Raw genomic sequence first — 13,859 nt, 5'->3', positions numbered from 1 at the left:
TATATCTGTATTTTAATTTTTTGCAATCAAGAATTTTTTTAAACTTTCAACCCAACAGGTCTCTCAACTTCTTCCTGTCCCAGGAAAAATTTATGTGTACTTCAGTGTTTCTTAAATGTGCCTTTTTTAAAAAATAAACCCCCCTGTTTTGCTCTAGGAACAAGTAACCAAGTTGTTTGCAAACTTGGTTTTGCAAACTTGGTTTGCAAAAAAGTTGGTTTGCAACTTGGTTTGCTTTTTGCAAATTAACATAAGGAAGAAGGCAATGGATTTTTATTTCTGCCAAGAAGCTCATTGAGCTTTCCTTTCTTTGCTTAGTACTGCGAAAACAGCTTCGTTTTCTGCACATGGTGTTACTTTACAATATTGATAGGTACACCTTCCCTGACTAGCAAGTCTAATACGCTGCTTCTGCCTCCCCCAGTGGGGATTCTCATCTTGCCGATTAAAGGGCCTGATAGGGTACCTGTGGGTTTCTTACTCAGGGATGAGAGGAAGACAAGCCTTAGTAACTTAACTATTCCATGCTGCTGGATGATGTGATGGGCTCTCCAGTCGGTGGCTAGTGGGCACCGGCTTGTAGAGCTCCCACAAAAGATGGGTCTTTGTAGTTACCTGTAACAGAGAGCACTGTTCCTAGAGCTGACAGTTACTGAATTTTCCAACAAACAGAATGAGGACTGATTCATAGAACATACCATATCGATTTAGATCCTGGAGGTTGTAGGTGAGAATGTTAAAAAAAACTCCATGCCTGTAGCTTTCACAATAGGATTGGGAACCAGGGTAATTTTACACTGTTTAATGTGTATTTCCATCCAACCTTTGCCTTTTTGTGACATGCAAATAGGTTTATCTTTCGCTTATCGATTTTGCATTTCACCTTTGGTGTTAAAACTGCAATCTAATAAATATAAAATTCAGAAGATGAAAAGTCTTGGAAGGATACTTAAATACATTCTTAATTTTGGTTGAACTTATTTGCACATTAGTAAAACAAGAACCTTTAGCTCAACGAAAGCAGTTCTTGGCATGTACTTTTTATGTTACTGGTTTAGTTCTTTTTCAGTGGAAATTTTTTCATCTCAATACTTTTAAAATTGCATCCTAAATTTCCATTTGTTGTGCTACCTAAATTAATGTAGGTTTTCTTACTCTGAGCAGACTTTTCTCAGCTGTAGTATAGATGAGATACTTGGGTTTTTTAGATATATATATTTTTTTAACATGTTGGAGAATCTGCTGTGTTACATTGCTGTTTTTTCACTTAACTTTCTTTTAACCCCCAATTTGTGGAATTGTTTTAAATTTCTTTTTAGGAATGTTAGATATTTATATGTAAGGATAATATTATAATTAAGGACAATTTTATAGATGGAAAGGATTTTTTTGCCACTCTGTACCCAACATACCATCAGTGTTAAGGGGTTGGGAAGCTGATGACTTTTAAATAAAACACAGCATCATCTAGCATTTTGTTTTAAAGCAAGGAAATAAAAAAAACCTTTTTACCTGCTTTTAAGGACAGTCATTATAAAACCCCAATCAATGGGTCTTAACATTTGGGGAGTGAGAGCCTTTTGAAAGTCTAATGAAAACTGTGGATCTTCTCCCCATAAAAATACAAGTACGCAGACCATGTAATTTCAAGGGTTCAGATCCACTGAAATAGGTCCATAGGTCCCAGGTGAAGAGCTCCAGTCCTTCAGTAAATAAAAGGACCGTGTGCGTGCTAGGCCAAGTGGAGGCCCCAAGGAGGCCAGGACTCACACAGGGAAGGAGCAGTGTTAGAAGGGGGAGCACCAGTTACAACACGCTTGTCGGATAGCTTCGATTATAGGATATCAACACTAAAAACATGAACTTGGGTTGTAAATTTTTAGTTGTTAACATAAATGAGCAATATCACTTTTAGTCCCATAAAAGAGATGAATTCATATCAAGAGCTGACTTGAATCCAAGATGATGAATTTATGTGATTGAAGGGTACGTTTCTCTTAAAACTGCATCACAGGTTGTTTTTTCATATCTTAGGAAACATTATGTATTCTTTTCTATAACTCTGCTTTTAAAACAACTGTAAAAATTTTTCTTTCAACAGTCGGCCAAATTACGTAAGCTGCCTCCCTTTCTTACTGTTTCATTATTAAGATTTAATTTTGATTTTGTGAAGCGTGAACGATACAAGGAAACTAGCTGTTACACGTTCCCTCTCCGGATCAATCTCAAGCCTTTTTGTGAACAGGTTTGAATTATTTTATTGTGAGATTCTTTCTTTTCTCCTCTCAAGATAGAGTCTTTTATTGGCCTCATTTTCGGTTGGCTTATTGCAGAATCTTTCAACCTGGCACAGTTAATATTTTGAGTTGGGTAATTCTTTGTTGTGGGTGCTGTATCCCATGCATTGTAGGGTTGTAAGCTGCATCCCTGGCCTCTGCCCGCTAGATGACAATAGCATCCCACCCTCCCACCCCACCCCCAGTAGTGACAAAAATGTCCAGACCTTACCAAGTGTCCCTGTCTCCTGGGGGAGAGCGTGGATAAAATCAGTCCCAGCTGAGAACTGCCGGTTTATTACAGTCCTTTTGAATTTCCAAAGTACAGATTTGTTCTCAGTTCTTTTTATTAAACTCTCCTTGAAAAATCTTTGAAAAGAAAACTTAAGAACAAAATTAGAAATGACCCAACATTAGGAGAAATGACCATTAATTAGTACCTTATTATTTGGATTTAGTTTACATCGGATGCAATAATGAATTATACACCTAGAAAGTGAATAGGTGATTGGAACTTTGCTAGAATTTATAATCTTTGAGATACAGGAAGGAAAGTTTTGAAAACAAATTAATTATGCAATGTCCTTCATAAGCCATTTTAAAATATTTTCTATACAATCGCTGTACATGCCAAGATCAGAGTCATGAGACTCCTGCATTTCTTACTACAAATCATTATTTGTATGTTTATCAAGACCAGAAAGAACATTTATTAAGTAGCTATTGAGTTTCTTTGTATAAAAATTATATTTTCTTTATTCTTCGTTCGGATGGGCCGCCTTCTACTTCAAGCCTGGTAGCTGAGCTTTTTGGGTTTTGTTTGATTGGCACATAAAGAATGAACAGTTTTTCCAGAGTAAGTTAATATGCCCTCCCCCATTTACTGCCTGAATAAAACAGTTTTTGGGGACGCCTGGGTGGCTCAGTTGATTAAGCATCCAACTCTTGATCTCAGCTCAGGTCTTGATCTCAGGGTTGTGAGCCCTTGCATTGGGCTCCATGCTGGGCGTGAAGCCTACTTAAAAACAACAACAACAATAATTTTTTTTCAGGATAACTGAGTTAATTCTTTTATAATTTTCCAGTTTTGTTGAGAAATAATTGACAGACATCACTGTACATTTAAGATGTACGGGATGATGGTTTGATTTACATATATTGCAAAGTGACCACACTAGATTTAGTTAACATGTATCATCTCATATGGAAAAATTTTAGCTTTTTAAAAAAAAAAGTAGTTTTGGGGCGCCTGGGTGGCTCAGTCGTTAAGCGTCTGCCTTCAGCTCAGGTCATGATCCCAGGGTCCTGGGATCGAGCCCCACATCGGGCTCCCTGCTTTGCGGGAAGCCTGCTTCTCCCTCTCCCCCTGCTTGTGTTCCCTCTCTCGCTGTCTCTCTCTCTGTCAAATAAATAAATAAAATCTTTAAAAAAAATAAAAAATAAAAAGAAGTAGTTTGTCACATTATCTTAATGTACTTTGAAATTACAAAATTGAAATAGGTGAACCATTGAGCACTAGCTAAGAAATTGACCATAATTTTACTTTTTGATTTCTGTATTCATGAAAAAAATTGTCACTTTGCATCTTTGTTCATCTCTCTTTTGCCTGAACCAGACATTTTAAAAATACTACTTACTTTAAAAGTACAAAAAAATAAAAGTACAATGTTTCAGGGAAATAAGTTTCTTTGATAATTGGCACCCTTCAAGTAGCATGTTCACATGCAAAGTATCTCTTAACCTAAAGTAGATTTTTTTTTTAATGCCGGTATAAGTGTTCATCAGTTGGGTCAGTCATAATTATAGAGCACGTTAATTATAGAAAAGATTGATCATAGAAGAAAGAACCTGTTCATCCCACTAAACTGCCTCTAAACAAACAGCTAGTATTCATAATTGCTTAATTCCTGTGCTGCAGAGCGCAGTGTCAGGGGGGTGAGAGTGGATGTGGCTCTGACTCTGAGGCCCATGTTGGAGTATAGGACAAATTCAACAGCTAAAGAACCCATTTCTAAAGCAGCATAGTAGGTATAATACAAAGATGGTTTTCTCTTGCTAAAACTATCGCAGACGCATTGGGGAGTGTGTTTTATTAGCACTTTGGTGTACACGATCTTAGCCAAAGTACATAAAAATAACATTTTGTGTGTTTTCATATTTAAGAGGCAGAATTTGCTTGGTTGTTGTGTGATTGGTATTAGATGAATGATAGTTTTCAATCTAAGAATTAAAAATTTTTAAATTTAAAGCCAGTTACTCAAATTTATCTTAATTTACCCCTAAATAACGATAATAAACAGGTTTCTTATTTTAATAGTTGAAATTCTTTCTTCTCTTTGGTCATGTATCTTCCCATTTTACATAAACTCTCACTGTTTATGCTCTTTTTTTCATAGAGTGACTCGGATGACTTGGAGTATGTATATGACCTTTTCTCAGTTATTATACATAAAGGTGGTTGCTATGGAGGACATTACCATGTGTATATTAAAGATGTCGATCATCTGGGAAACTGGCAATCTCACGTAAGCATAGAAATTAGTTCTAGTCTTATTTTGGTGAGGATCATCTTTTGCCATATATTATGTGTATTTACCCTCAGAAATTTTTATAGGCATGGAAAGTCAATACAGTTAGAAGTTTTAAATTTTTATTTCTAAATAGTTTCATACTTACAGAAAAATAACCAGCATTGTAGGAACACCTTCTATAGATACTCTTCACCTGCGTCCTTCAGTTGTTAACAATTTGCCAAGTTTGTGCAAACACACACACACAGTTAACATTATCTTATGAGTACTGAACCATCTGAAATTAAGCTGAAAACATCAGATCCCTCTACCCCTAAATACTTCCGTGTTTATCTCCTGAGAATAAGGGTGTTCCCTTACGTAAGCGTAGATCAAAATCGGAAACTTCCGCATTGAAATGATACTACTCTCTAATAAAAGAGTTTATACTCCGACTCCACCAGTTGTCTCATCAGATCCTTTACAGCATTTTCTTCCCCACTCTAGTGTCAAGTGCAGGGTCCTGCATTATATTTGGTTAGCATATCTCTTAGATCTCCTGTAATCAATAACTGTTCCTCGGCTTCTCTTTGTCTTCCGTGGCACCAGCCAAAGATGATGAAGATTTTCCTCCTGTACTGTCTTCTAAAAGTTTTATAGTTTTGCCTTTTACATTTTAAACTTCTCAGTCTTTCTGTAATAATGGTTTCCTATGAATGGGGTGTGATTTTTTTTTTTTTTAACCCGGTTGCCCATTACCATTTATTGAATAATCCATTCTTTCCCCACCAATCCACAGTCCCAGTTCTGTTATATCAATTGTTTATTTATGTATGAGTCCTTTGGGGCCCCTCTATTCTGTTTCATTGTTCCTTTTTTCTATTCCTAGGCCAATACCACATTGTTAATTTCTGTAGCATTATAGTAGTCATGATATCTGGTAGGGCAAGTCTTCCTATGTGGTGTTATTCTTCAGGAGTGTCTTGGCCTTTTATTCTTCTGTGACCGTTTCTAGAATCAGCTTGTCAGTGTTCACACACACACAACACCCATTCTCAGAAGTAGAATTTTGAACCTACATCTATAAGTCAGATAAATCTTTTCATATTTTAGAGCTTCTTATTGAAAAAGCTTTGTAATTTTCTTAAGAATTTGCAGATGTTCTGAGGGAAAGCGCTACCTGGACGTCTAGTTCCAATTATTTGCAATGGGAAGAATCAAAGTGTGTTACACACCACCCCCAAACTCTCAACCAGTTTTCTAACATGTACCTAAAACACAGTGAAATTTCCGTCTGTAAGTTACAAACCATGGTGGGAGGATGTAGAATGCTTATGACGTCTTCCCGACTCTCAGGGCTCTTGTTAACAGTAGTTGCACCACATACAGTAACACAGCTTCTCTGGGTGACAACAGTGTTCTAGATGCATGTTCTCTTTGTTGGCATTGTTTGCTTTTCAGAACATCCGTCTGCATTTCTCATGCTCTGTCCATTGTACTTTGGTATTAAAAAGTATATGGATATTAAAAAGTATATGGATATTTAAAAAGTCAAACTTTTTGTTTGGTATTTACCAGGGAGATGTTCTGTGGGGCTGTGTCTCAACTTTATATTTTTTGGACTATTTGTGGCTAGTGTATGAAAAGCAGTTACCGTTAGTTTATTGATTTTACAAATCAGCCGTCTTGCTAAACCCTCTTACGTTGCAGACATCTTTGGAGAAAGACTGTTTTGTTTCACCCTTCCCAGTCCTTTACCTTCCATTTCGTTCAGCCGAGAACGCCGTACAAGCATCACTCCCAAATGCTTGTGCCACGTTTGCCAAGACGCTGGTTTGTGGGACACATTCCCATTCAGACCAGGGGAAGGTCTCCTACCCTCATCTGGTCTCATTTGGCCCTCAAGGTTTCTGTGCTTAGATGGAGCTGATTCCTATCATGCTGCCTGTCTTCGCTGCTTTCTTATTTCCGGGGTCCTGTAGTAGAGAGTTCGGGTTCTCTAGAGCAGGCTTCTCCCCCCGCCTTCTCAGACAATTATTTGAGCTTCATTTCACTTTCCCTAAAAAATGATGTTGAAGGTTTTTCTTAGATGCCGATATAAGTTTGTGAACAGGTCTAATAAATATTTATTATGTGGTTCATTTCTTCGCCTTGCCCACTGTAGTCTTGGCTTCTTTTTTCCAGGGATGCCTTCATCTGTGTAACCTTTTTTTCCAGTGTTGCCCTGTCTCTTCAGTCTGAGAAAGGGCTCCCACTTTCCGGCCTGGTTCAGCTTCCAGCTCAGGGCGTGCGCCTCCGCTCTCCTCAGCGCCGCTCCAGCTTTTGTTCAGCCACCGTCTGATTGCCGGCACTTTTAGAGGTGCTGAGGTTTAGCGTCAGTCTTTGACCCATCAGATACTTATTTGCAGTTTCATTTTCCAGTTCATCATTGAGGTCACACACAGAGATAGCCTCGTACAGCGGTCAGGTCACGTGTCTCGAGCGGTGATTCTCTCTTCCGTGTCTTCGTTCTGGGTTGTGCTTCCTCGGACAGCTCCACGCTTACATGTTCACTTCCTCAGAATCGCTTCGCTCTTTTCTGTCATCGTCGGGCTCTTCTCCTGGGTCTGCTGTGTGACTCAAGAGGGCACACAGGTACTCTGTCGTTTGGTTTTGCTCTGCGCGCTGCTTCTCTGTTCCTGAAGCTTTGTTACATTAGCAAGGTCTTCCTCCAGGCTTGAAGAACAATCGGAAGATCGCTTTCCATTTGTGCTTAGTATTTCTCCTTATCCATGCCTTCTGTGAAGCATCCCGTTTGTTAAATTTTTTCCTTATTCTGTTCTTCCAGAATCACTACTTTTTCATCCAGAGCTCTATGGTGTTCAAATAATGAGTAGTGCTTTAAGAATTTCAACTTCAGTACATATACCTGCTGGACCCTGCCTGTCTTTTTATTACCATTATTCTGAGAGATTTCTTGCGTCCAGAGACATAGGATTCCATATGTTCTAATCATAGCCTGGTATTGTTCTTTCTTCTTATAGTTTGGCAATTTCTTCTTCCCTTTCAAGGAGCTGTTCCCTGCATTCGTGGAGTTCTTCAGTAGGTACTGTCTGCAAAGAAATAACTTACATGACCAATCGGACATAATTTTCCCTGCTTTTAAGGCAACATTTCAGAGGCTCCTGGCCGGCTCAGTTGATAGAATGTGTGACTCTTGATCTCAGGGTCGTAAGTTTGAGCCCCGTGTTGGGGGTAAAATTTATTTTAAAAGACAATAAAAATAATAAAGGCAACATTTCTGTCTCTCTTTGTCTAGAAGATGATCCCTTCTAGTATGGAGGCCATTAACTATTCAAAATGTGACTCTAGATCTGGCTGTGAAAAGGAGCCTCATCTTTGCTTTCTGCTTCTTTAGAGACCTTTTGCTTCATCGATGGTTGAGTGACATTATCTTGCACATTTGAGGAAGTGGGTCAGAGAAGGCTTCACAACAGCTCCCGGTAGGCAGCCCCGAAGCAGTTCCTACTGTCCCAGCAAGGCCAGGGTTGGACACTGGCGAAGTGGAGGAGGACTGGGCCTGTTTGTCACCTGTGCCGGTCAGATGGGGGCAGTGCTGGCCTGCCTCTCCCCTTCTGCCGTTTTTAAATCTCTTTCCTTAATCACGTCTTAAACATATTAAACATGCTATTTTATTGGTCTGATAATTACAGTATCTGAAGCCTTTGTAGGTCTCATTTGGATATCTGCTGATTCTTTTTTTTAAGATTTTATTTATTCCTCTGAGACACAGAGAAAGAGAGCGGGAGCAGGGAGAGGCAGAGGAAGAGAGAGAGAAGCAGGCTTCCCGCTGAGCAGGGAGCCCGATGTGGGGTTTGATCCCAGGACCCTGGGATCATGACCTGAGCCGAAGGCAGATGCTTAACGACTGAGCCACCCAGGCACCCCTGGATATCTGCTGATTCTACTTTCTTAATGATCTTGTTATTTTAGACTATAGCCTTGTTTGGTTGGTTTTTTAAGAATGTGATTTACTGGAGTAACTTGAGGACTGAGTTGAAAGTGCCTTCCTCCGAAAAAAGTGTTTACCTCTATCACGTGCCTGGGGTCACTTCCAACCCTACTTTAAAATCAGGTCTTGACTTACTAGTTTTAGAGCCGTGCAGCTAATGTAAATTTGGACCAGGAACCCACATGGGGACCTACTTGTGATGACAAAGTATTAGAAATGTTTTTCTACCTTTATCCAGTATCGAGGTCAAAGCAAGCCAGTTCCTCATTGTCATTTGTTGTGGGGTGGATTTTTTCTAGGTTGGGTTTGTACTGAGAAGGTAGGTAGCTCTTTCTTTCTAGCTGCCTGCTGAAATTTATCTTTGTGGTATAATTAAAAAGTATATACTTGGGGTGCTTGGGGTGGCTAAGTTGGTTAAGTGTCCGACTCATGATTTCAGCTCAGGTCATGATGTCGTGGGTCGTGAGACTGAGCCCTGCGTCGGGCTCTGTGCTCAGCAGGGAGGGAGTCTGCTTGTGATTCTTTCTCTCCGTCTCCCTTTGCCCCTCTGAACCCAGCTCGTGTGTACTCTTTCAGTCTCTCTCTCTCTCTCAAATAAGTAAATCTTTAAAAAAAAAAAAAGAAAGAAAAAAGTATATACTTGGTTCTTGGAATAGAGGTCCTTGAAATTGCATGAGTGATAGGCATGTCTTTTGTTGTTCATAATGAACCCCTTTCAACCTGAGTTCATGTTAATGGGATGACTCTTGGTGGGGCCTAGATATCTTCAGAGTGAGGGCTGGTCACTAGAGGAAACAACCACATGAATAGAGCATTGGTGTTTTTAGCCCCAGCTCCTGACCCGTGGAGGGAAGAGGAGCTGGTGATTGAGTTCAGTCAGTCAGTCATGCCTGCATGTTGAAACTTCGATTAAAACTCTGAAGCAAGGTACTCCTGGGTGGCTCAGTTAGTTAAGCGTCTGCCGTCAGCTCAGGTCGTGATCTCAGGATCCTGGGATTGAGTCCCATGTCAGGCTCCCTGCTCAGCAGGGAGTCTGCTTCTCAGAACCTCTCCCTCTACCCCTGCTCGTGCGCCAGCTCACGCGCTCTCTCAAATAAATAAATAAAATCTTTAAAAAAAAAAACAAAACAATTCAAACCAGGAGGCTAAGGGAGCTTCTGGATGGTGAACACATCCACATGCAGGGAGGGTGGCCACCCTGACTCCATGGGGACAGAAGCTCCTACTCTCAGGGCCCTTCCTGACCTCACCCTGTGTACCTCTTCATCTGGCTGTTCATTTGTATCTTTTGTACTAAACTATAGTCCTGTGTATAAGGTCCTGAGTTCTGTGAGCCATTCCAGGAAATTATCAAACCTGAAGTGGGGATTGTAGGAACCCTAGAATTTGTAATCAGCCAGGCAGAAGTGCAGGTGGCCTGGGACCCCATTTGTGGCTATTGTCTGAAGTGGGGGCAGTCTTGCAGGACTAAATAAAGTTAGTATCAAAACTGAACTGAATTGTGACACCCAGATGGTGTCAGAGGACCGGAGAACTGGTTGTTTGGAAAACCAATCATTCAACTCCATACTTTGGGGGGTCCTTAGACTTTGTCTCCCATACCTCATCCTGTATGAGCATCAGAGTGGAAGCTGTGTCAGCAAGGTGGGACAGCTGGAGGCCTCAACTCTGGATTTCCTCCCTGGGTTCCCATTTCACTTGTTCTCTGAGGATTTCCCTGATACTCTCTTGGTAATTCAGTGTGTGTTTTAAAAAAAGTGCCTTTGTTTGTTTTGTTGTGTTTACTTATCCAGCATTTTTAGCAATCTTTTAGTAGAATAGTTGTATTTAGTCTACCATTTTGTTTTGCTGTCTCTTTATTATTTTTGTCTCTTGTTATTAGGTCTATTTGATTTATGGTTTTAAGTCAAATGAAAATACTTTTGCAAGATGGCGTGTATAAAAAATCAATGAATAAAAATACCGTATTTTGACATGTTCCCTAATAACTTCATAGAGTGGGGTGCAAATTTGGACGATCAGGAAGTAGAAGCGAGCACTGAGCTGCTCTTGCCAGTGACACACAACATGTCAGGATTCGTAGGGTGCAGCTGAAGTGGTGCCTACCAGGAACCTGTCGGGACCTACCGTGTGTGTTGTGCTGGGAGTTATCTCACGGTCCCGTTCACAGAGGATGCCAGAGAGGTTAAATGACGTATCGGGGATTAGTCAGCCAGAGCTGGAAATCAAAGCCAGGTCTGCCGAATTCCAAAGTATACATAAGTTATACCGATGTTTTTATCGTCATTTCTCCATTTTGAAACTTCCACAACATGAACATTTCTATTTTGTTAATTACCTTTTAAGGGATAACTTTTTATTGTTTTCCTTTCTAGGAGGAAAAAAGCAAACCAGATGTGAATTTAAAAGATCTCCAGAATGAAGAAGAGATTGACGATGATCCACTGAGAATTCTGAAAGTGATCTTACTACAGGTAGAGAGAGAGTTTATATTTGTGTGTTTCAGATATGCACACATGTGTGAGAATTCATTGATAGAACTGATATCGGTACTATTCATAGTCTTATTCCTTTGGGACATTCTCTGTGTCTATTTTTACAGTTTGTTTGTTGGAGACTTTCTGGTTATTAAAAAATTCATGTTTGTGGTAAAAAATTTGAGAGAAAAAAACTAGGAAATATGTTAAAAGTATAAATAAACCAAGTACCCAGTAATTGTTAACACTTTGATGTATATTCTTTGCATTCTGTCTTCTTTGTGTTTATATACATATATTGGGATTGGGTTATAGGGTTTTGGGTATTACTGTTCTTTTAAATAGAATTGGGATTTACCGTACGTATTGTTTTTGGAATTTGCTATCTTCCCATGTTATCCTTCTACTCTCTGTAGTTCCTGAGGTTATGCCCCCTTTTTCATTCCTAATATTGATACACCGATAATGCCTCAAGTATATGACTTTTTAACGTTTCCTTAGCACTGTGTTGTAAAGGTGGTAAGTTCCTTGCATGTATTTATCCATTCTTAAGAAGACTTTCTTAACTCTTTACCATGGACCTCACTGAGTCCTTTTACCACCTTGGTCTGTGGCCACTCTATCAGTCTGCTGGGGCTGCCATAACAAAGGACCACAGACTGGGGGGCTTAAACAACAGAAATTTATTTTCTCACAGTCGTGGAGGCTGGGAGTCCAAGATCAAGGTGCCAGCAGGTTTATTCTCTCCTGAGGCCTCTCCATGGCTGGCAGATGGCCACCTCCTCGCTGTGTGCTCACGTGGCCTTTCCTCTGTACCTACACATCTCGAGGATCTATTTCTTCTTCTTCTCACTCCAATCAGATTAGACTAGGACCCACCCTAATGACCTCATTTTTAACATCAACACTTCTTTAAAGGCCCTAACCAAATAAAGTCAAAGTTGAAATCTTGAGGGTTAAGGAGTCAACATATGAATTGGGTGGGGGACGGACACATTTCAGCCCAAAATAGTTACTTCTTTCTCCCTTTTATTTTTTTATTTATTTTTTTTCTTTTTAAAGATTTTATTTATTTATTTGACAGAGAGAGCGAGAGAGTACAAGCAGGGAGAACAGTAGAGGGAGAGGGAGAAGCAGGCTCCCCGCCAAGCAGGGAGCCCGATGCGGGGCTCGATCCCAGGACCCTGAGATCATGACCTGAGCCGAAGGCAGACGCTTAACCATCTGAGCCACCCAGGCGCCCCTCTTCTTACTCCCTTTTAGAACTTGTTTATATTTGGTAACATTCAGAAGAGATATTGATAATCCTTTTTTGCACTTAAATATTTCTTTTTTTTTTAAGATTTTATTTATTTGACAGAGAGAGACAGCAAGAGAGGGAACACAAGCAGGGGGAGTGGGAGAGGGAAAAGCAGTCTTCCCGTGGAGCAGGGAGCGCGATACGGGGCTCGATCCCAGGACCCTGGGATCATGACCTGAGCTGAAAGCAGATGCTTAATGACTGAGCCACCCAGGCGCACTTAAATATTTCTTGTAAAAATCCCACGAAATATCAGGAATTTACCCAATCTCAGAATATTCTTTGGATACTCTTTTAAATGTTTAAACTTGGGGCGCCTGGGTGGCTTAGTCGTTGAGCGTCCAACTCTTCATTTTGGCTCATGATCTTAGGGTTGTGAGATCGAGCTCCACATCGGGCTCTGCCTTTAGCAGGGAGTCTGCTTAGGATTCTCTCTCTGCCTCTGCCCCTCCTCCCACTCATGTGTGCGCATGCTCGCTCGCTCTCTCTCTCTCTCTTTCTCAAAAATAAATAAGTAAAGGGGCGCCTGGGTGGCTCAGATGGTTAAGCGTCTGCCTTCGGCTCAGGTCATGATCTCAGGGTCCTGGGATTGAGCCCCGCATCGGGCTCTCTGCTTGGCGGGGAGCCTGCTTCTCCCTCTCCCTCTACTGTTCTCCCTGCTTGTGCTCTCTCGCTCTCTCTGTCAAATAAATAAATAAAAAATCTTTTAAATAAATAAATAAATAAATAAATAAAAATAAATAAAAATAAAATAAATAAATAAGTAAATTGTTAAAAATAAATAAATAAACGTTTAAGCTTTGGTTCAGGAAAGCACAATTCAAGTTTTCTACACTGAGGCTTAATCTACTTTTTAAAAAAATTTTTTATTTTGAAACAATTATGGTTAATCCACTTACATGTTCGCTGTCTTAGGCCCATTTAATTAGATTTAATCCTGTTGGTCCCTTTGAACTCATAAATGTTTCAGTTAAATCTCATCACATTTTCTTAAATGACTATTTCTTTCAAAAGGAGGAGAATAATGTAATTCCTGTTGATCACCTGGGCCAGAAACTCTTGAAAAAGATAGGAACGTCTTGGAACAAGAAGTACAAAAAACAGTATGGACCACTGCGAAAGGTAATACATGACATCCATACAGGAGGTCCTGTGCCAGGAAATTTTATTATGATCCCTTTGCAGTGAAAATTTAGGTGAAAATAAAATCAGTATTTTTATTTAATGGTTAAAGTTCAATTAAGTTACTTATTAAATGTTATTAAGTAATTTATCATAGAATCAAGAAGTAGAAAAAGAAGAGGG

At 39.9% G+C, this 13,859-nt stretch overlaps 1 protein-coding gene across 9 annotated transcripts in view; it reads left to right on the top strand.

Annotated features, from left to right (window-relative positions):
• Positions 1-13,859, top strand: part of USP40 (ubiquitin specific peptidase 40) — a 78,165-nt gene that overhangs the window by 10,125 nt on the left and 54,181 nt on the right. For 8 of the 9 annotated variants that reach the window (XM_078071475.1, XM_078071476.1, XM_078071474.1 and 5 more), the window contains 4 exons: positions 2,102-2,245; positions 4,673-4,801; positions 11,153-11,251; positions 13,569-13,676. In XM_078071475.1, coding sequence (XP_077927601.1) covers positions 2,102-2,245; positions 4,673-4,801; positions 11,153-11,251; positions 13,569-13,676 — 480 coding nt within the window. Of the gene's footprint in view, positions 1-2,101; positions 2,246-4,672; positions 4,802-11,152; positions 11,252-13,568; positions 13,677-13,859 lie in introns of those variants that run through there. The other variant, XM_078071480.1, reaches the window with a different exon arrangement.

The sequence above is a fragment of the Halichoerus grypus genome, chromosome 4, assembly GCF_964656455.1.
Source record: "Halichoerus grypus chromosome 4, mHalGry1.hap1.1, whole genome shotgun sequence".
NCBI lineage: Eukaryota > Metazoa > Chordata > Mammalia > Carnivora > Phocidae > Halichoerus > Halichoerus grypus.
Note: the sequence above shows the minus strand (reverse complement) of the source record. Positions and strands in the feature narration are given on the sequence as shown.